Source organism: Trichosurus vulpecula, chromosome 6, assembly GCF_011100635.1.
Source record: "Trichosurus vulpecula isolate mTriVul1 chromosome 6, mTriVul1.pri, whole genome shotgun sequence".
NCBI classification, from domain to species: Eukaryota; Metazoa; Chordata; class Mammalia; order Diprotodontia; family Phalangeridae; genus Trichosurus; species Trichosurus vulpecula.
This window is the reverse complement of record NC_050578.1, coordinates 70,481,820-70,506,053: the sequence shown is the minus strand read 5'-3', so window position 1 is coordinate 70,506,053 and position 24,234 is coordinate 70,481,820. Positions and strand designations below refer to the sequence as shown.

Below are 24,234 nucleotides of genomic sequence, written 5' to 3'. Positions count from 1 at the left end.
TTCTCATCTGTAAAATGAACTGGAGAAGGAAATGGCAAACTATTCCAGTATCTTGTCAAGAAAACCCCAAATAGGGTCACTAAGTGTCTTACACAACTGAACAACAATGACATAAATATCACATTGTATATATTTGACCTTTATTTCTGTCTGTGACTTTCCTCAGGCATATTACCAGTAGTCAGGATGAGGGGTCAAAAGTAAATGGTTAGACAAATTCATAGTTTTACCAATAGTCTATTGGTGTGTATCCTCCCACAGCCCCTCTGACATTGACCATTCCTATTTATATTCATCTTTCCCAACAAGCAGAGTATGAGGTAAACTCTCAGAGCCATTCTAATTGGTCTTTCTCTTACTCTCTGTGACATGGAAGACACTCTGAGTTAGTGACTTATAAGTGTCCCTGTGGTTGCCATATTTCTCTTCTGTGTGTCTTTTAGAGGACTAGTTTACCACCTCCCTAATAAGCAACCCTTCAGAAAGGAGGTGAATCTCCAAAAGCCACCGTCATAATCCATTAAGGATAGCAAACTGTTCTCTAAAATCAACGTGGGCTATGGCTTCTCTTTTGCTTTTTCCGAAAAACTACTCTCAACCACGGCTTCCTATTTTGCAATAACTGAATGACGCAATTGTCCTCACTCTCCCTGACTCTGCGGCACTGGGCTTCTAAAGAATTACAATTTTTTTTAATGCAGAAAATAAAGCCAAATTAAATAAACCCCAAAAAAGCCTTACATAAGCACTTAGCCATGCTTCCTTGTATATTCGTATGCTATCTATGATAATACCAAGAATACTGTCCCATTTCATAGTTAGATTATATCACTAATGGCCCAGCACATTCTAAGAAACTGAAGGCTGACAAGGAAAAATACAATAAGGTTATTTTAAACACTTTCTATATGACTAGTATCATACTGTTCACCTCAAATCTTGGTTGGAAGCAAATAATGATTTTTTTTTATTCATAGGATAAGCCATGGAAAACTCCTCTCTTTTCAATCTTTCACCCTTGTTTCTCCCTACATACAAAACTGCTCATATATTCTTTACAAGTGGGAAATCCAATTCCTCCCCCATACAAGAATAAAAACATTTATCACTGTGGAAGTGGGTGGAAAGACATCAGAGAGCACACAATGGATAGAGAGAAGAGAAACAAAAATATTCCAATACCAGCAATTTCGTTCATGGTGGAAATGCAGAACAAAAGGTTCTGGGATGAAAAGGAGGGGGATTATAGTCTTAGAAATAACTGCCCTTTGGTTGGCAGTGGGAATGGATATCACTAATTGCTTCTAAGAGACCATTTCCCCTCCCCCTGAGTTTTAGCCAGGGGTCCTCAAGTGTGGCCCTTTGACTGAATCCAAACGTACATTGGATCCACACTTACATTGGATTCAGTCAAAGGGCTGCACTTGAGGACCTAGGTTCTCATTCATGTGATGACTTACGTGTACCCCAAGTGGTACATTGGGTACTGACAAAGAATTTCCTCTCCTGAGGTTAAACAGAAGGCTAGGGTTAGGGAGCAGCAGCTAAAACAGAAGCAAAAGATTTAATCAACTCAACTTGAGAGCTTCTACTAGCAACAGGGGGATCCTGCAGCATTCAAGCTGCATGTGGCCTTCTAGATCCTTAAGTGCAGCCCTTTGACTGATGAATCCAATTCAGTCAAAAGGCCACACTTAAGGATCTAGAAGGTTCCCCACCCCTGTACTAGCAGATGCTGAGTCCAAGGCGATACCTAAAAGACATGAGACCCTCTCTGTAGCAAAGAAGTCACTTTCATAAGGCTGCAATTCATCACCACACCCTCCAATAACATCAGCATCCCTGGTGGCAGAGTGGCAATTCATCAGGGAGGGATCTTGCCCTGGCAACACATGCTCCTGGGTCAGGTGTGTTCCCTTTCCCCACTGGTGAGGTAATCCATGTGTAGGAGAGGGAATTTACTTAATATTTATTTAATCGGAATAGCAAAATAAATTCTAACATATCTTCTGGTTAGAACATCAATGAAGGTACTCTTGAACTATAGTCTTGAGTAGAGGCTGACTTAAAAGTGGGTTTTGAACCAAGGGTAGCTTTCAGGAGAGCTCCTGTACATGACAAGGTCACATTTGGAATATTCACAGTGCACAGCTTTTCCCAGTTAAAGGTTAAACCTGGGGCCTTGAGGCCACATGTGGCCCTCTAGGTCCTCAAGTGCGGGCCTTTGACTAAATCCAATCTAAGTGTAGATCTAATGTAAGTTTAGATTCAGTCAAAGGATCACACTTGAGGATCCCTGGCTAAAACTCTGGGGGCGGAGAGATAATGTCTTAGAAGGAATTAGCAATACTCACTCCCACTGCCAACCAAAGGGCAGTTATTTCTAAGACTATAATCTCCCTCCTTTTTCATACCAGATCTGTGAACAGGCCCCACCTTGAACCTAACTTTCCACCAAACACTATCTGTTCAAATAGGTCAAGACTTTGCTCACGACTCCCTATCTCTATACCCTACAACCAGGCTGGAATAATGAGAAGAGCCAATAGCAAAACACTGTCAGATGTTATGGAAGGTCTGTGTTTTTGTTTTGGAAACAGTTCCACTACTAACTACCATCATTGCTCCTGTATTGTTAGCAACATTGCATAATTTGATATCTGAAACTGAAATAGTTTATATCTATAAAGTCAAAAGAGAAATCAAAAAAGCCAAATTACTTTGACTTTCTCCTCAGTTCTAACCTTTCCCCTCAAAATTAGCAGATTTTATCCCAGAGTCTGAGTCATTTTAAAATTCCTTTTATAAGCAGCATGGGGTTAAAATACTCAGGGTCTCTGGAGGTTTGCAGAGCTGGTTCCATCTCCCTTGAGCTGCTTTTTTTTTCCACTGATTCTAAGGACACACATACAGGTTAGGCCAAAATATAATGCCATTTAAAAAAAAAATACCAAATATATTTTTAAAAACACTTGCAACCCCCACTGGTTGGACGAATTACAATGAGGCTCTTGGTGACAAAAAATAGCAGAGGGATCATGTAGCAGAGAATATGCCTGCCCAGCGGCCCCAGCCTGCACACCTCCTATCTAAAAAAGGAAATATAGCCATAACTTGCATTCCCAATGGAAGCAGCATTGGACTGCGGCAGAACACCTGCCCTTTGCAACCTGCAGGCTGCACCTAATGAAATAGAGCCTCATTTATTACTCTCCCTCGCCCCGACTCAGCAATCCAAACTAACTCTGTTCTCTGCCTTGGCACCGGTCTCTCACATGCCTGTGATCACACCCTCCTAACCTCCTAAAGGCCATCTGCCCCTTAAAGACACCGTCCAAGCACCATTTTATGCATGTAGCTTTTCCTGATTCCTCCAATCACTAGAGCCCTGCCTCCCAAACTACTTTGTATTTTATTACTTTGTAGATATTTCTATTTATTATCTTCATTTTCATGTTAGATACTTTTATATCAATTTGTCTCCCCTATCGGCAAATAGGAATTGTTTCATTCTGTGTACTTGAATTCCCACCTCCCAGCACAGAGCCTGGTACACAGTAGGTACTTAATAAACATGTGTTGGTTGATTCTTTCTCTGTGTTATTTGAAAATCTGCCAAGCACACCATCTACACCTCTATCTGGAAAAAAACAAACAAACGTTAAACTGAATGAATACGGCCAAGGACAAATCCTTGGGCTACTCCACTAAGGATCTCCTTCCAACCTCATCATTCTACCAGAACTGTTCTCTCTAAAGTTAGAGACCATCTCATTGCCAAATCTAATGTTTTTTGTCAATCCTCATTCTTCCTACCCTCTCTGCAGTCTTTTACACTGTCTGTCACCCTCTTCCTCTTGATATTCTCTTCTCTCCCAGTTTTTGGAACCCCACACTCCCTTGGCTCTTCTCATACCTAGCAACTTTTTTTTAAAATAATAAGTGATTTCTATTTGGTTTTCAACATTCACTTATATAAGTTTTAAATTTTCTCCCCCTCCTTCCCCTCCTCCCTCTCCAAGATGGCACGCAATCCGATATAGGCTCTACATACACATTCCTATTAAACATATTTTCACATTGGTCATATTGTACAGAAGAATTTCTTCATGCAGGTCACATACCCTCTAACCATAGCTGTCCCACATGGCTCTACCCTAGTCCCTCTTCTCTTCTCCTTCTATAGTACTTCATTTGGTGATTTCATCAATTCTCATAGATTTTATCACCATCTTTATGATAACAATTCTCAAATCTATGAATCCTGCCCCAACTGATGCTGATCTCTATTCTCACAGATCCAACTGCCTATCAGACATTTCAAAGTGGATATCTAGTAGACATCTTAAACTCATTATGTCCAAAACATAACTCGTTATCTTTTCCCCAATACCCCATGTCTCCCTCACCCTTTTACTGGAGAGAGCAACACCACCTAGGCACTCAAACTAGGTGTCACTCTCAACTCCTCACCCTCCACCCTGCCCCCAATCCTACCTCCCATATCCAATGTGTTGCCAAGGCCTGTTGATTTCACTTTTGCATCATCTCTTGAAAATGCCCCCTTGTCTCCTTGACACTACCACTACCCTGATGCAGGCTCTTACCACCTCACCCATGGACTGTTGCTGGTCTGCCCACCTCAAGTGTCTCCCCACTCCAATCCCTCCTCCCACTCAGTCACCAAAGCACAGGTTCAATCACATCACTGCCTTATTCAGTAAACTCCAGTCTTGCCCTGTTGCCTCCAGGATCAAATACAAAATGCTCTGTTTGGCACTCAGAGACCTTCATAACCTAGGGGCCTCCTATCTTTCCAGTTTTCTTATACCCTACTCCCAGCCACATATTCTTTGATGCAGAGACACGGGTCTCCTGGCTGTTCCAGGAACAAGACCCTCCATCTCTCGGTTCTGGGCATTCTCTCTGGCTGTCTCTCCCTATTTAGTTCCATTATTGACTTCTCTGGTTTCTTTTAAATTCCAGCTAAAATCCTACCTTCTACAGGAAGCCTTTCCCAACCCCTCTTAATTACTCCAATGCCTTCTCCCTTTTAATTATTTCCTATTTATCCTGGATATAGTTTGTTCGTATTTGTTCCTTTGTTGTCTCCCCAATTAGATTGTGAGAACTTTGGGGGCAGGGTCTGCCATTTGCCTCTGTTTGTATGTCCAACACTAAGCACAGTGCCTGGTACATAGTAGGCCCTGAATAAATGTGCACTGACTTTCCTGATCTAGCAGTCTAGTAACCCTATCATGAGAGAAAAACAGGGCCTGTTCTTGAGAAAGACATGTTAGCACTTCAATTTGGAACTCTGCCCAAAGGGCTACGAAACTGTGCATACTCTTTGACCTGGCAATACCACCACTAAGTGGTATCTGCACATAGTAGGGGTTTCCTAAAGGTTGACTGAAGTAAATTGAGGGGTATTTTATTGCAAGTGAGCACTTAGCCTGAAATGGGCCACGTTTCTTGAGGGGTGTGGATACAGTTATGGATGGACTTGTGAAAGGAAGCCACATCCTTGTTCTTGAATAAAGATAATAAAGAGATTATAAAAACGGGGAAAGGACCCATATGTGCAAAAATATTTATAGCAGCTCTTTTTGTGATGGCAAAGAATTGGAAATTGAGGGGATGCCCATCAATTGGGGAATGGCTGAGTAAGTTGTGGTATATATGAATGCAATGGAATACTATTGTGCTATAAGAAATGCTGAACAAGCAGACTTCAGAAAAACCTGGAAAGATTTATATGAGCTGATGCTGAGTAACAGCCACAATGTTTGATAATCAATTATGAATGACTTAGCTCCTCCCAGCAACACAATGATCCAAGATAATTCCAAAAGACTCATGATGGAAAATGCTATCCACGTCCAGAGAAGGAACTATGGAATATGAATGCAGATTGAAGCATATTGTTTTTACTTTGTTGTTTTTTGCTGCTTTTCCCTTTTGCTCTGTTTCTTCTTTCACAACATGACTGATGTGGAAATATGTTTCTATGATTGCATATGTATAGCCTATATCAGACTGCTTGCTGTCTTGGGGAGAGGGGAGGGAGAAAAATTTGTAATTCAAAATCTTATAAAAATGAATGTTGAAAACTAATTTTACATATAATTGGGAAAAAATATTATTTACAAAAAAAAAGACACATTAGCTCTTTATTTTCCAAATATTCATTAACTAGCCTTTCAGTAATATCATCTTAATTGTGCTAGTGAAGTCAACCTCATCTCACCTATAGACTCCATTCTCCTCTCTTTCAAAAATCAGGACGTTTGCCATTCCTTGGCTCTATTCCATTCTCTAGCCCTTTCATTTTTCCCCTAGAACTATCCCCTAGAATTCCATTTAGCTCACCTGGGCCTGAGGACTTGAAAGCCATCTAGGGATTCTTTTACCATTTTCCCTACTTTTCTCAAGTTACAAATATTAGCCATTTTGTTCTTCCCTCCTGAACCAAGGATCATTTTCTTTATCAAGGAAAATGACGGCAAAATGAGTGATGTAGTTCATCTTCTTTCCTTATCATAGTATCCATCCTGAGCCAGGAGATATCCTCCTTTCCCCCATATAACTTGAAGACAAACCAACAACAACAACATAATTTTTGCTATGGCAGAGCAAGGAGAGACAACAGCAACCTTCAGGGTTGGACCAGGAACAGATGAGGAAACACAGTGGATGGAGTGCTAGACCTGGAGGCAGGAAGACCCAAGTTCAAACATGCCTTCAGACACTTATTAGCTGTGTAACTCTGGGCAAGTCAGCTGACCTGTCTGCCTCAGTTTCCTCATCTATGAAATATATATATAATATATGTGTTTATACATATATATATATATAATATTAGCACCAGAGATGTTGTGAGAATAAAATCAAATTAAAATTGTAAAAGCGTTTTGCAAACCTTCTAACACTAAAAAATGCTAGGTATTATTACTGTCATAATAATAGTAATTACTTTCTTACTGTAACTGTATGTTACAATATACCAAACTCCCAGAAAACAAAAATTTTCAGGTGAAGAAATGGAAGATCTTCCATATCCCCATATATCTGGCCCATTGTAAAAGTAACTGCATGACCGCCTACATTTCCACGAAAGCATCACACCTACAGGAATATATTTGCAGACAATGTATCCTCTCCCTTTGTGCAGAAACTGAATCCTCCCACGGGATGGCCAGAAGAGTCTGGGTGACTATACTGTCTGTTTCCACCATATAATGGATTCTATCATCTCTGCTTGTAGAAGGGTGGCTACCAAAGTCTCAGGTCTGATGGCTGCCTGGGGAAAGAAGGGGTAGGTAGCCTCTTCTCAGGAGTCCTGGGAACAAAGTTCTGTATTTGGAGTTGGAAAGAAACTAAGTTCAAATCTTGCCTCTGATGCTAGCTACTGAGCCTCATCTATAAAACAGGGATGATAGTAACACCTAAAAGTACCTAAGAGCTTAGGCTACTGTGAGGATCAAATGAGATAATGTATGAAAGACATTTTGTAAACTTTTAAAACACTACAGAAAGGTTATTATTATTATTAATTAAAACTGATTGCTAACCAAGTGGAAATGATCCTGCTCAATTTGCATTATCTCTTCCAAGTTGATCCTGAGGGTCTTGTGTGGGTCCAAAGACATGGAGATAATAGAAAGGGGCCCTTGGGCTGATCCAAGCCCAAGTCTTTCTGTGGCTTCCTTTCACAGGTCCATCCATAACTGTATCTACACCCCTCAAAAAACGTGGCCCATTTCAGGCTAAGCGCTCACTTGCAATAAGGTATCCATCAATTTACTTTAATCAACCTTTTGGAAATCCCTACTCTGCGCAAAGCATTGGGTTAGGTGCTAAGCCTGTAAGAACAAAAACAAAAAAAGGACCTTCCCTCAAGAAGCTTTATAGAGTCTACTGAGGGAATATAGCATCAATAAGCATTCTTTAAGTACCTATGGGTCAGGTACAGTGCTAGACCAAAATGAAACAGTCTAAGTATGTAAAAAGGTACATATAAGTGTGTATATAGCTGTATGTACATAAACACACACACACACACACACACATATGCACACACATAACAAATACAAGGTGTTAGTTTAGGAAAGGGGGATCCTAGCATTTGGGGAGGATTAAGAAACATTTTGGAGAAGGTGATACCTGAGCTGAGTCTTTTTTTTTCCCTTTTAAATTAATTTATTTATTTTTAGTTTACAACATTCAGTTTCACAAGCTTTTGAGTTCCAAATTTTCTCATCCTCCTTCTCCTTCCCCCCACACCCCCTCAAGATGGCATGCAATCCAATATAGGCTCTACATATACCTTCACATTAAACATATGTTCACATTAGTCATGTTGTAAAGAAGAATTATAACCAATGGAATGAACTATGAGAAAGAACAAAACACACACACACATACACACACACACACACACACACAAAAGAGAGAAAGCAAATAGTTTACTTCAATCTGCATTCAGACTATAATTCTTTCTCTAGCTACAGATAACTTTTTCCAACATGAGTCTTTTGGAGTTGTCTTAGAACCTTGCGTTGCTGAGAGGAGCCAAGTCTATCAAAATTAGTCATGAGCTGAAGCTTAAAGGACGTTAGAGATTCTTAGAGGCAGAGCTAAGGAGGTTATATATTCTAGGTATGGCAGATAGCTAGGGCAAATGGAAAATAGAATGTCACATGTGAGGAACAGCCAGGAGGATGGTTTGGTTAGACCACAGAGTAAGGGAAGGAAAGTACTGTCTGCATTCCACAAATATGGAATGAATTCATCACACTCATGGGTTTACCTGCTTCAGAGTATTGTCTTCCCAAAGTAGCTACTTCTCAGAAGTACTAGGGTCAGTCTTTTGAAGAGCACTCAATAGTGAATGAAATGCCTGGTCTCTGTCTCATTAAAGGGCTGGCCTGTTAATAGAACTGCTGAGGGTGTTAATTCCACAATAAAAGAGGTTGGGAATGAGAAAATGGCTGATAGCAGAAGACTTGTAGGGAGGCCACTGTTCCTATCATGATACTATGTTGTCATCTCCACCCTATGTTGTAAGCTCTGTGAGGAAATGACTTAGCACCATGTTCTTTACTCAGGAAGTCTTTAATAAGATTTATTTTTAAACTAAATTTAACTTTTAAAACGAGAATAAAATGACAGGGATGGTGAGTTGAGTTATAGGGAATTTGAATGATGACATGACCTTTCCAGAAGCAATGTCAGAGTTGATTTGATTCTGGAAAATTGGTGGCAGCAAGGGAGACAGCAAAAATATGGCTGGTAAATAAAGCATGAATGGTGCCAGGGCCAGAGTGAAACAGAATCCAGAGGTGACCAATCAGGCAAGTGTGAGATTCCAGTGAAGGTCAAAGGGTTCATTCATTCTGGGAAACCACAAATCTACTATGTACAATTTGCTATTCTTTGTAAATATAAAATAAAGTTTTCACATAAATTTCTTTTTTTTCTTCCCTTCCTCCCCTGCCTTAGAGATGACCACCATTAGACACAAACAGGGATGTGTGTGTATGCGTATATATACATACATACACATACACATATATAAACACATACATATACACACGTATGTATATATGTGTATATATGTAAAATTATTCTATGCATACTTCTATTTATCAAGGGCTTGCTCTTTATAGACTATACGATGCTGTTTCTCATTGAATCCACAAAGAACTTAATTTAGATAAAACCTGCATTTAAATCCACAATCACTTAGCTATTCCTCATCAATAAGATCCCTCCTATGAGCTCTAACTCTCTGAAATGAAATGACAAGAGTACAGCAAAGTAAGTGACTTTTCACTGGGGAGAATCAGGGAAGAGTTCATGAAGGAAGAGGCAGCATTTGAGTCAGACCCTAGAGGATACACAAGAAGTTGGATCACTAGAGCAATTCCAGGAACAGTCCATTTGGCTGGAACATAAGGTGCGCAAAGAACAGTTCTGGGAGATAAGCTGGAGAGACACATTGAAGACAGTCCATGCCATGCCTTGAATGCCAGGCTAAATAGCCTGAACTAAATCCTGTTGAGTAAGGAGGTGTGTGTGTGTGTGTGTGTGTGTGTGTGTGTGTGTCATGGTCCCTAACCCTAAATGCATTTTCTAGATGAGGGAGCCCGGAGAGGTTGGTTGGTTAGGTGGCTTTCCCAGGAGTAGGACCCGAGATTGACTCTTTTCTTTGCACCACTTGGGTGTGCCATGTTGTAGGAGAAGGAGATGGGACTGAAGTGGATGTGAGTAAAACTGTCTCAGAGTCAAAGACTACACTGGATTAGAAGGGGAAGAAGGCCAAAAACAGAGTCCAGTTAAATACTAACATAAGATCTCTCATTGTTACTGTACTTTAATGAGAAAATCTTACTATATCTCTTAGGACAACAGATAGCAAATAAAACCCCTACCCAATTTTGGATAATTAAGTATAAGGTATGAAATCACCCATGGGGCAGCTAGGTGGTACCATGGATACAGCACTAGGCCTGCAGTCAGAAAGACTCATCTTCCTGAGTTCAAATCCAGCTTCAGACACTTACTAGCTGTGTGACCCTGGGCAAGTCACTTAACTCTGTTAGCCTCAGTTTCCACATCTGTAAAATGAGCTGGAGAAGGAAATGTCAAACCACCCCAGTATCTTTGCCAAGAAAATCCTAAATGGAGTCATAACGAGTCAGAAATGACTGAAATGTCATTTCACCACCACCTTCCATTTGTATAGGCTTGGAAGTTTACAAAGCACTTCTGTACCCATTCTTATTAAATTCTTACAGTAACTCTCAAAAGCATCTAGTATCACTAGACTCATTTTTTTTAAAGAAACTGAGGCCCAGCATATCTGCTGACTCATCCAAATTACACACAGGTGGTTAAGTAATGGAGGCAGGACCTGGGCTTTCTGATTCTCAAGCCCAGTAGCCTCCTTCCCTTCTGCTGTTCACTCAATAAAATTCTCTCCTCCGACTTTACAGAGTTCAAGGATTTTCAGGCAATCCCGACATAGCCACCACATGTATAGTCAGTGAAATGGCAAACAGAGGAAAGACTTCAAAAGTAGAGTAAAAGGGAAAGGTTAAGCAATCTTCTTCTTTCCAAAAAGGTCTGGCATTAAAATGCCTTATTAGAACTTTGGCCTTGCTGGTTTGGAAAAGCAATTAAGAAATAGAGGGGAAAAGTAACTTTCTGTCCTACCTTTTTCTGATCACTTATATTCAGTTTGGGGAAAAAGTTAGAAAGGAGGAAAAAAAAAAAGAGGGGAAGATATGAAAAAAACTGGCTCTAGGAACAAGTTCAGGTCTCTACCCAAAAAGGAAAAGAAATTATCCATTTCTTCAGTATTTTAGCCCTCTGCTAAGGTGGTATTCACACATTTAGTGGTAGGAAAACAAGCTGAGAAAGAAAAATTGCATATTTCTCTACCTTCCCCCACACACATCCTGACCCCCAAAAAAGTTAAACACTTATGAAGTCTTTATTGATTTCAACACACAGCTGCCTCTAACCATGTATCTCTCTATCTCTGTTAAGCATAAGCCTTAAAGCCTCCTTAAAGGAGGTATATGAACAGTAATCTCTCTGTCCACTCATTATTAACTTGTAAACTTTTGCTGAATACTTCAGGAAGCAGTAGCTTTTTAATGAATACCATAGTAAAATAAAGCTAACAGTGGATAAGAGAAATGTCAGCATCAGATAACAGTGTCAGATGAATGTCAGATAACAAACCTGAAAAGTCAGCCTATGGAAGTATTAAGGTTTAATAAAACACAGGAAAAAATGTCAACTCGGTTTTAGTCCTATAGAAACAACAGAAAGAGAAGAGAAGGAACACTAAACTTAGAATCCAGAGTCTTGGGATTAAATACTGATTTCCACATTGACTAGTCTGCAAGATTATTTAAGAATAAATTACTTAAGTGCTCATCTGCAATTTTCCCCATCTGTAAAAGCAAATACTTGCACACACCTACTATGTAGGATCCTGGCTAGGAAGCATTTTGCAAACTTTAAAACAATAAGAAGCTAAATTCCAGTGATCCCTTCCACCTGGTGGGATTTAAGAATTCCGCCACAATCTGGAAAATTCACGGATAATTTTTTGGCCCACCCTTCATACCAGAGAAGTAATATGAATTATTATGGTATTAAAAGATAAAAATATGTGATATTATATAATACTGCACATATATTTTACATATTTCTGAGCTTCTAAACTTTTTCTATGTCTGGCCTTCATACGTCATCTGCCACTGGCCTTCACATGTCATCTGCAGCTTTCCCAAAATGCCCATTTAATTTCTTATGCTGACCTGCAACATATCAAAACCGTGATGGGGAAAGTAGCAATGTGGAAAAGATAACTATATCACCACAGATAGAAATATAGTCATGTAGGATCAACAATTTCCCTGTTTTTAGAAATCAAGAAAAAACTACCTCAAAAGTTAGTCATGGTATACATGTAAGCTGCCATCAAAAAGTCAGACTATTTCTAAACTCTCTACGTCTCATTTTTCTCATCTGTTATATGACAGGGGTGGTCTAGATGATCCCACTATTTCATCTCATTTCTCCTTCTCAGCACACTGTAAAAATCATCCACATTCAAACCCAGAGGTAACACAACAGAACTTTGGGAACTTCGGCCCATCTGTGGTCACAGCAGCAGCCATGAAGTACCCAAATGATCCCTGGCAGCGTCTCAGTAACACTGCTCTGAATGCCAGAAATCAACACGAGCCAAGTATGTGTGCTTGTGCTAAGCAGAGCTATTTCATCACACACACACACACACACACACACACACACACACACACACACACACACCCAGACTAAGACTTTGACACAGCTACTCCTGAGTTTAATACACAGTCAACTGCTTGTTACTGCAACATGGAAGATGAGAATAGCCCTTGGCCGGTTGTCAATATCAACTACATGGCTTAAAGGGCAGATAATTGTTAATTAGGTAAAAGAGGCATATCACATTTCTCTGCAGATAAAACTCCCAGTTTCATAGAGGAAAAAAAAAACCCACATAAATAACCCTGCTCAATGAAATTACAACAAATCTTTTTGCCATTAACACTTTGCCATTGGCAAATAAGCAACAAAACCGAGACAATATAAGTTTCTCCTGTTTAGTCCTGCTAGCTAATTATGGGAAGTGTTAATTAAACCTTGAATAGCTGGATGTATTTCTCATACTCATAAACCACTCAGCTAAAACCTGGCAATTTGCCTAACCTACCTTACTTGAAGCAACTTTTTTAAAGTTAGATTCATGGCACACTTCACTGTTTTAAAATCTATTGTTACTTTCCCCAAACTAACTTAGGACTTCGGAGCTTCAAATATATTAGTGCAACTCATGAAAACCTGGAGGAAGACCAAGAGAAGACAATCAAGGGAATTATAGTCTCAGTTAAGAGATGTCAAGGAAATTTTGGAGCAAAATAAGCCTGAAAACATTAAGCCTGATACTTCCATGCCAATACAGTGCTGCATGTATTTGATACATTTTGATTCATTAAAGTTAATATTTTAGAGGAGAAAATACTGCTAGCATCACTTTTTCCTAAGAATCCCTATTCATAATACTTAGAACTTTCTGGGGAATAAAGTTCAGGAAAGCTTGCTCTTTTTAGTGCTACTTGATACAGGACAATACAGGGTCTCAAAAATTCCAGGTTTGGGAATCACTACATCAAAAACAGCTCGACAATGTTCATTTTCTATTTAAACAATGAGGAAGAAGAAACAATAAAAATAAATATTAAAACAAAGTGCATATTTGAGCCAATTATAGTATAAAATATTCAATCCAGGTAGGCATTGGTAGCAGACATTTAGGCGTTTTGTGCAAGTGATCTGAGTTTTCTACATCTTAAATTTAGCTATGCTCAGATTTTTTGAACAGTAAGTTGATATAATCCACTTCAGACAGGATCTGAAAGTATGTTAAATTCATAAAACATTTATTAAGCACCTACTTCCTCTAAGAAACTGTATTGAAATACATATACATATACACACACATATATTTATATTTTAAGACACTGTACTAAGCTACTAAGGTTGGAAAAATGAAAAACACCAAAATATCTAACCTCATGGAGTACACTCTCCATTACTGGGAAGGTGATATATACAAATAAGTAAGATAAAAGAGGATGTGATAAGTAAGGGGAAAGGCAGAGATCTAAACAAAGGGAAACAGGATAGAAAGCTGATGCAATCAGAGAAAGCTTCATGGAGGAAGTGGTACCTGATTGAGCGGGACCTTGAAAAAAAGAGTATTCTCAACAGATCGAAATGCAGAAGGAGAATGCTTCAGAAATAAACGTGAAGGGCAAGGAAGAAGGGAGGGGTAGATGACAAAGTGTACAGTGGAAGGAACATGCAGCCCAGAGTTCATAAAGGGTAGCAGTCCAAGACGCAATCAAAAAGGTAAGACGAAGCCCCACTCTATCAGGCTAAGGAGTTAGCATTTCTATCCTAGAAGTAGGGAGTGGCAGAGTGACATGGTCACTTTTTTTTGCATCTTTGTCTTTGCATCTCCAGCACCTAAAGCAGTGCCATGCATTCATTCATTCAACAAACAATAATTAAGCACATGAGCCAGGTACTAAGCAAGATTTGCAAAAGCAAATTAAAAAAGAAATAGTTCAGACCCTCAAAGGGCTTTCTAACTTTACTGAGGGAAGACAACACATATAGAGATAAGTAAATATATTGTGGGCATTAAATCAATGTTTGCTGAGTTAATTTGGAAGATTAACCTAGAAACTATTTGAAGGGTAAAACAGAAAAGAGAAGGATTAAAGGCAGGCAGACCAATTTCTTTTCAGTAAATGGTGTCTGACACTTAGGACATTTTTAGATGTAAGTCAGAGGTGGGGGAGGGGGAAATGGTTTCATTATAATCTCTGCAAAGTACCTGAAAACTATGTCTCTTAAAGATCAAAGTGCTAAATCTAGTTATTCTTTTAAATCTGTGTATGTCCACAAGTGATTCTAACCTTCTACAGAGCCATTTTTTTAAACAAGCTCTAAAAATTCTTTCCTTTAGGGGAAAATGAAATTCATACAAACATGTCAAAGATATGAATAAACCACAGAATATGTGGGGCTGGTTAGTTCTATGCATTTTATAAGAGCAAACTGATAAAATGAACCCATTCATAGCTCTGATTCCCAGTAGGCTAGTAAGATCTACCTTCTGCTTCCTAGCTGTCTCACAAATTCAGGCCCCTTGTCACAAGATGAACCAGTGGGATCATAGAGACAAGTTAAGCACGTATCACCCCCTATGATCAAAAAACTTAATGTGCAGCCCCGTTGGGAGATGCTATCATTTTTGCATACAACAAAGAAAATTATGAATGAGCTGGCAAAAAATAAAATAACATAACATCTATACAATGCAAGCACAGATTCCTTTTCACCAGACTAGAATCTTGAGTAGATTGTAGTGAAGATAAAAGCAATAAGAATACTCTTACCAACAGAAGCTGAGAGTTTAAGTAATGATTCCTTTGGAGATTCTTTCTCAATCCTTAATGTGGCCCACTGTTCAAAAATAAAAATAAAAAGTTGTAAGTGTATTATTTTCTCATTAAAGCAATTACAATGCTTAAAGTACACCCTGTTTTTTTTTTAAACTATGACAAACCACCACATTCATTGAAAGAATCCCACAACAAGAGGATTGGAAAAGAGTACTACCTGGACTGCAAGTTAGTGGGGGTACATTGTAGCGTGGTGAGCTCCCCAACACTGGAGGTCTTAAAAGTAGCAGATTTACGACAAACTGTGGACTTTCAGCAATATGGCAGAAGGTATTCTTGCTCAAGGATAGATTTAAGGTCCCCTCCAAATCTGAGACTCTACAATTACGTTTCTAGCACTACAAAGGTGACCAATTGTCTGATAAAAAAACGAATAAAGTTGCTTTTTAAAAAAAAAAAGTCAAGAAACAGGCAACTTAAGATTTTAAAATTTTGGAGTAAATTGTTGTAATCACAGAGACGAAAGATAACTTGCCTACTTTTCCCAATAGTTCCCTATGAAATCCCAGCTCTACCGCTACTTGGCAGTATCCTCATTTGTAAAACCAGGCAACGGAACTAGATTATCTAGAACATGCCTCTTACTTCTGACATTACAGAATTCTAAAGACATACAAGGAAGCATTTTTTGATCATTAGGACAATCAATACCAGCCGGATGACACTGGCTATGTACTGAGAGTCAACCAATTTTTTTAAGTTTGTAGTTAGTCCTGATGATGGCTATTTTACAGTCTTCGTAGTGGGTAGTTATAGTGTCATTTAGATAACTACTATTATGGAGAAGAACTGAATATTTTGGGAAAACAGAACAATATAAGCAGCTGTAAAAAACATTTTAATATTCAATTTTACCCCACACAGGGACAGGAGCTCTAAAACCAAAGAGAGGTGTGCTAGAATCAGCAAGAATGGAGAGTCAATTGTTAAATTTTCTTTATTTTAAAAAAAATTCTCCCAATGTACCCCTCTTTCTCACCCTTACATTCTTTTCTTGGAGACCATCTCAGAATACTCAACTCACAGTCATGATCCCTAACTGCCCTAATAATAAAGTTCTTCGGAGTTACATGTATCATCTTCCCATACAGGAATGTAAATAGTTTAACTCCATTGAGTTCCTTATGATTACTCTTTCATGGTTTCCTTTCTATGCTTTTCTTGAGTCTTCTGCTTGGAAGTCCTCTATTTCATTAAATATCCACTTCCCCACCCCCCCCCCGCCCCGCCCCCACCAGTTTTTCCGAGTAGATTATTCTTGGTTATAATCCTAACTCCTTTGCCCTCCAGAATATCACATTCTAAGCCTTCTACTCCTTTAACATAAAAGCTGCTAAATCTCATGTGATATTGACTGTGGCCCCTCAATACTTGAATTATTTCTTTCTGGCTGCATGAAGTATCTTTTTATTTGACCTGGGAACTCTGGAATTTGGCTATAATATTCCTGAGAGTTTTCATTTTTTGAACTCTTTCAGGAGGTGATCTGTGGAAGCTTTCTATTTTATCTTCTGGATCTAAAATATTGGGGAAGTTTTCCTTTGCAACTTCTTGAAATATGATATGTACACCTTCTTTTTGATCATGGCTTTCACACAGTTCAATAACCCTTAAATTATCTCTCCTTGATCTATTTTCCAGATCAGCTGTTTTTCCAATGAGCTATTTCACATTTTCTTCTATTTTTTTTTTCATTCTTTTGACTTTGTCTCTTGAAGTCTCATGGAGTCACTAGCTTCCACTTGCCCAATTCTAATTTTTAAGGAATTATTTTCTTCAGTGAATTTTGGTGCCTCTTTTACCATTAAACTAATTCTGTTTTTTAAGATATTTTCTTCAGTGAATTTTTGTGCCTCTTTTACCAAGCTATTAATTCTCCTTTCATAATTTGCTTGTATCACTTTGATTATTTTCCCAAATTTCCCTCTACCACTCATCTTTTTCCTTTCACTCTTCCAGGAATTTTTTATGGCTGTAGGTCCAATTAGCATTTTTCTTTAACACTTTGCTTGTAGCTGTTTTTACATTGTTGTCTTCTAAGTTTATGTCTTGCACTCCCCTACCACCAGAGTAGCTTTTTAGGGTCAAGTTCTTTCTTTGTTGTTTGTTCATTTTCCAGCCTATTTCTTCACTTTGAACTTAATGTTCAAATTGGACTCTGCTCATCTTGGGGTGGAAAGGCACAGTTCTGAGCTTCAGACTTTTTCGTGCTGTTAGTTTGGGGGGAAGGGGGAAAAGTGTCTGTAAGTTTTCAGTGCTTCCAAGGTGATATGATCCTAGGAGAGGTATGTTCACTGCTCCCCTGATCTGTGCTCTGGTCTTTACCCAGAAAGGGCTCCTGTTCCCCCATAGCACAAGTGCTAGAGTTCCTCTTGGCCCTGAAACTAGAATCATGGCTTCTTCCCCCTTCTGACTGATTACAAGCACTACTCTCCATCCTGGAACTGTGACCCAGAACAGCTTATGAGCAATAGAGTTGCCAATCAGTGCTAGCTGTACTCAGTGCCAGCAAAAGATCCCCTGTAATCTTTCTGACCAATTGTTCAATCCCCTTAAAGCCTCTGGTTTGAGAGCTCTCAAAGCTGCTGCTGTTGCTGCTGTGACTACCTTGAAGACCCATCACTGGTACTCCTGCCACACTGGAGAGGTTGCACCCAGCCCACTGTTAGGAACCTCTCCTGCAGACCTCAAGTTATCTTAGGCTGGAAAAACATTTCCCTCTGACCTTTACTGGCTCTGCAATTCCAAAATTTGATTTGAGAGATTATTTTAAAGTTATCTGGAGGGCAATCATCTTGGCTTCCAAGTTTCTTAAATTTTTAATGTGAGCATTTACACCTCAGAAATCAGCAAACACTACAAATCAGGGCAGCTTAGGTGGTACTTGAAGATATAGCACCAGGCCTAGAGTCTAGAAGACCTGAGTTCAAATCCAGTCTCAGACACTTACTGTGTGACCCTGGGCAAGTTACTTAACCCTGTTTGCCTCAGTTTCCTCATCTGTAAAATGACCTGGAAAAGGAAATGGCAAACCACTTCAGTATCTTTGCCAAGAAAACTCCAAATAGGATCACAAAGAATTGTCCATGGCTGAAAACGACTAAACAACTACAAAACAAATCAGGACTTGATTTAGTTTTCTGTTGATTATCTAGACTTAAGAAAATGATGGAGAAAATAGGATCACTTGAAAATGTCATGGTCCAAAACGCCAATTGTTAAATACTAACCAGCACACTGTGTCCAAAACCCTCCCTAAAGTATCATGGCATAAAGAGAAATTTCCTTTATTATTAATGGATTGGAAGGGGCTAGAACAAAGTGGAGTTTCTAAAACAAGTGATACAATCTTTAAGTAAATCAAAAAAAATACAGGCTGTATTACAGCTTAGACTTATCGGTAATATTTTAGCTAAACATTTTAAATCAAACATTTAAGAACATGCTACCTATACTTCAGTGTTCTATAAATCTTCAGTATTTCAATTAGATAACTGATTATGCTATCAAAAACCAGCCTTCAATTATTTCACCATTTTGCCTGCTCTGCCAAGTAAGGACAGCATAATTTAAATTATCATGAGTACTAGAAAAAGAACTCCAAAGTGTGTCCCATTGAAGTTAAGCTGAACAGAAGATTAAAATATTTCATGATTAGAGAAAGTCACATGCATTGTAGTTGTTAACAAGTTAGTTACGGGAACCAATCTGGGGGCATTTTCTTTTCTAGAACTTTTTTGGTCCAGACTTGTGCTTTTATAATTATGGAGTGCCCCAGACATAGCAACATCTTCCACTGATGCAACTCAGCAATTATTTGCTAGTGGCTGTCATCATTTTAATCAATGAGATTTTATTTCTTTTATTTCCTTTAAAGATACTGGCTTAGAACTCAGAACTAATCCTCCCGAAGGCTCTTCTGAAACACCTATCACAGATGTTTGCATTAGTCCACAAGAGAATTCAGAATCACAAAGGAAGATGCTTGCTTACCTGCAATCCTATCCCATAACTGTTTCCGAACCAAGTCCTGATCTATATTTAGTCACTGGACCCAGCTGGCTCTGGAGGAGAAAGTGAGGCTGGTGACTTTGCACAGCCTTCCCTTCCTTGCTTAAATCATGGTCCTCTTCAAGGTTTGTCCTATTTTTCCTGCCATGCACTTTCAAAATAAATTTTTTGGGGGGTGAAAGGCGTCTCATAACAAAACATGACATAGTTTTAAACTCTTTTAGTTATTCAGTATCATAGGACCAAATTAATATTTAGGTTATTATACATAACTAGATCAATGTATTTAGTTGTCTGGCCTATTAAAATTTACAGCATTTAACTAAAGGAAACTTGAGGAATGATTTATTTTTCAAGAGGTTGGGAACTCAATAATTATGTCCCTTTCTATTAAATTGTCTAAATTGTTAGACTTATTCAAAGTATAGCTGCCATCTAGTATCTATAATGGAACTGAACAGATTGTTTTGAGTTCAGCATCTTGGTCAGCCTGCTTTCAAACTTTTAGAAAAATCTAACATATTTAACAAATATTCCAGAATCCACATAGCTATTTACAACTAAAAGTAGCCTGATAGAGATAACCAAATCAAAAATGCTATGTTTTGTTCAGTTCTGCTATGGAAAGTTATGACAACTATGAGTAAGCCAGCAGAACATTTCTTGAAGGTAGAGATGACAAAACAATGGGGAGCAAAGGGAAACATTTATAAGTATTAAGTTGGTCTATATGTTGGGCTATTCAAGCCCAAAAGTTCTTTTGAAGTCACAAAGAGAAAAAAAAACCTAGTATTGATTTTAGGTTTTGGCCAATCATCTGCAACAAGACAAATTAAATTTTCATACAAAGAAAAGTTTGATGTTCTTTCCCCCTTAATCAATATTACTAGGAACTTTGAGGGGAGAGAAAGAAAATGAACGGAAAAAGATCAACTAACATTAATTCAGTTCCTTCTGTGACAGGGCACTCACTAGCTGATCGAGAAATAAGCAGTACATTTACACCTGATGTGAATGGCACTCTATCACATACCACCCATTCTATTTTCTCGGGCATTACTTAGCGGCTAAGTCTTAGCCTATCCTCTCAAGACAATGCTTGTACTCAGGGGCATAGCCACTAAAAAACAAGCTAACAGAAAGAAAAAACAAATAGAAAAACCAAAGCCACACACAGTGATATACGAATGCTGGAGAGGACGGAGTCATGACAATTATTCAGGCTGGACAAACTTTAGGAATGTTGAGAGAGGAAGGATGGCCAAAAGGTATGGGTGAGGAAGAGATCGATGGTCATTTAAATTCAGATTTAAGAGTTACTTTAGGGCTACAGGAGCTTAACCACCGAGAAAGCTGCAAGGAAGTGGGGGCTCCGAAGGGGAGAAGAATGTCGGAGAGAAGGTGACTGCAGCTTGCGGCGAGACGGATCCCAGAATCCGAGACAAGCAGGTCAATCGCAGACCAGTTTTACAGGAAAGGAAAAGGAGGAATCGGACTAGCATCGGACCTGAAGCCAAGAGGACTCAAAGCAGGCCAGGTGAGTGCGAGCCAGTGCCTGGCAGTCACCCGCAGGTCAGCGAGCGATAGCCCAGGGACACTGGGGGAACGCAACCACGAGGTCTTTCAGGGGTCACCTCTGGAAAGAGAACCGGACGGGGAGGCCAGGGCCCAGGCGGAGCAGCCGCCGGCTCTGCCCTGCCCTGCCCTCCGCAGCTGCCGGCCCGGCCCGGCTGCTGCTGATTCATGGTGGCGGGCGGAGGTCTCGCGGCCCCCCGCCCCCGCGGGGGTCCCATACGCACTCACCTCCAGGATCTTCACCAGGATCTTCATGTATGCCTCGGAGATGCCCAGCGACACGCCGAACGCCGAGGGCAAGAGTATGAGGCTCAGCACCAGCGCCAGCCAGGTGCCCACTACCTGCACTGCCAGCTCGGCAGCCTCCATGCCTCGGCTCGGCCCGGGGGCGGCGGGCACTCCCCGCGGCCACCCGCCCGAGCAAGTGAAGGAGGCGAGGACAGAGTCTTGGCTGCGGCGATTTCCTTTCTCCTCCTCCTCCTCCTCCTCCTCCTCGGTATACTCGTCCTCTCCTCCGGAGGCGGGAGAAGCGGCTGGGAGGCCAGAGGACAGAGCCCCGGGGCGCAGGAGGCAGGCAGGCACGTGCTGGCGCGCCCTCTGTTCAGCCAATTACCGACTGGTGGGCGACTGGGACTTCCCGGCCTCTGGAGAGAAGTCCCTGCAGGCGGCGGGGGCGGCCCGAGAGAGCCCCGCCCCGGCTCCACCCCTGGCCCCGCCCCGCCCTCCTCCCACCCCGGGGAGTCTCTCCCACTTCCCGGAGGCAGCCTCCCGGGCGGCTCATCCGTGCCCTTCCCTTGGTGACCCCGTCCCTGCAATAAGTAAAAGACTGGCTGTAGTGCGCGTGGGCGGCTGTCCCTACCTAATCCGACCCCGGCTTCTCCCCAGGACCCGGGCCAGCGGGGATTCCCATCACACCCGCCCGGGCCAGTTAGCCTAAACCCACAAGATTCTAAGCCGTGGGTCCGAGGGTTCAAAGCTCCACCCAGATCCCTAAACCTAGGAAGAAGAACTTGAATTCAGGTCCTCGGACGCTTGATGCAAAGTGCCCCTTCCACGTAACCTCTTTTGGATCCCGGCTGGAGATCCTCACCCTCATCACTCACCCAACCCCAGGCTCCTGATCCACCCGAGACACTGGCGTTTCTTGGCAACCCTGCTTGCTCCCGGCGTTGCTCTGAGGAGCAAGAAATGCCAATAGCTCAGGAAGAAAATAAAATATGGCCAGAAAACTCCATAGAGGAGTGGGAGACATGGCCAGGGACTGGTGAAGCAATTTAACTGATAGAAGGGGCTTTATTTAACACTTTGGGAAAATTTTCTGCTCCAGGTATGATGAGGGAGAGAGAGACTCCCCAAAGACTAGAAATACATTTGTATCTCTCAAGCAAGTCTTTTCCAAGACTAAAGTAACAAGACAATTAGTTTCTCTTATCATTCAAGTTATTAATGAAGTTTCCAAACAAGAACTCAGAAAATCAAACGTATGTGAATTTGACGAGATGTAATTAAAATAGACCTATAAAATATAATGCTATAATGAAATGCTTCTTAGAAGAAAACACAGTTGTTGAAAACTGTGGAAAATCTCTGCAGGGAGGCAGTTTATAACAAAAAGCTCTCACGAAACAATGCAGGGCATACTTTACATGGGTGGGGAGATTTCATTCCATTTAGTCTGTAGAGCTCCCAGACAGAAAATTCTCTCTACCAGGGCATATATGCAATTTAGAGTAATGGAGTCATCTGGGAGTGACTAGCTTCAGGGTACAGTGGATAAAATGCTGGGCCTGGAGTCAGGAAAATGTGAGCACAAATCTTCCCTCCTGTTCTTGACAGCTGTGTGACCATAGATAAACCATTTTTATTAGTCTGAATCTCTTCATCTTTAAGATGAGATGTTGGACTGCAGGGCCTCTAAATCTGTGATCTGAAGTTGTGACTGGCCCAGTCACTAATATAGCTAGGTCAAAACTAGAAGGCAGGTTTCCCTGAGTAAGAGCCCCTCTCTTTATCTCCTATGCCCTTTCATCTCTGGGCTGGACTATTTCAGTACAAGACTTAAACACCCAGTGTGGTGATAGTTTTTCCTGCCTCATGTCCCTGGCTACTTCACTGAATTCTACATCTGGCTGTCAAAGTGATTTTCCTAAAATGCATATCTGACCATCTCAACCCCTATTCCCCTCTTCAACCCCACTTAATAAACTCCACTCCATACCCTTTGCATTTAGAATCAAATATTAACTCCTCCACCTATTTTCCAGGTCAGTTGTTTTTTCAATGACCTATTTCACTTTTTCTTCTACTTCTTCATTCTTTTGACTTTATTCTGTTGGTTTGTTGGGGTTTTTTTTTTATGTCTTTGGAGTCATTAGTTTCCACTTGCTCAATTCGAATTTTTAGGGAATTATTTTCTTCAGTGGGCTTTTGTACCTCTTTTTCCATTTAGCCAATTCTGCTTTTTAAGGAGTTCTCTTCAGTGGATTTTTGTGCCTCTTTTACCATTTGGCCAATTCTGATTTTTAAGGTGTTATTTTCTTCAGCAAGTTTTCAGTGCTTCCAAGGTGATGTGATCCTGGAAGAGGTGTGGTCACAGCTCCCCTGGTCTGTGCTCTGGTTTTTACCCAGGAAGGGCTCCTGCTCCCCTAAAGCCACAAGCTCTAGCACTCTCCCTTGCTTTGGAACTATGACCAGGTCCACTGTTCCCTTGTGATTGACCACCAGTGCTCCTCTCTGCCCAGGAACTGTGATCCAGAGCTGTGTATGAGCAATAGAGTTGCCAATCAGCACTCAGTTATAGCCAGTGTTAGTAAAGGTTCCCCTGTAATCTCTTTCTGACCAGTTGTCAGAATCCCTTACCATCGCTGGGCTGGGAGCTCTCCTAGGTGCTGCTGCTACTGTTGTCACTGCTGTGTGTGTAGTCTCTGGACAGGCCTCTACCCCAATGTTACAGACTTCTCTTGCCAACCTTTTAAGTTTTCTTGAGCCATAATGTCTCACCCCAATCTTTTGCTGGCTCTGCCAATCCAAAATTTGATTTGAGGCATTT

At 40.5% G+C, this 24,234-nt stretch overlaps 1 protein-coding gene across 1 annotated transcript in view; it reads right to left on the bottom strand.

Annotated features, from left to right (window-relative positions):
- The window catches only part of GPAT3 (glycerol-3-phosphate acyltransferase 3), a 67,268-nt gene extending 45,456 nt beyond the window's left edge, over positions 1-21,812 (bottom strand). Inside the window, exons 1-2 of the mRNA XM_036764191.1 lie at positions 21,414-21,812; positions 15,534-15,600 (exon numbers count right to left, since the gene is read on the bottom strand). Coding sequence (XP_036620086.1) covers positions 15,534-15,600; positions 21,414-21,554 — 208 coding nt within the window. The 5' untranslated portion in view covers positions 21,555-21,812. The remainder of the gene's footprint in view (positions 1-15,533; positions 15,601-21,413) is intronic.
- Between the last annotated feature and the right edge of the window lie 2,422 nt (positions 21,813-24,234).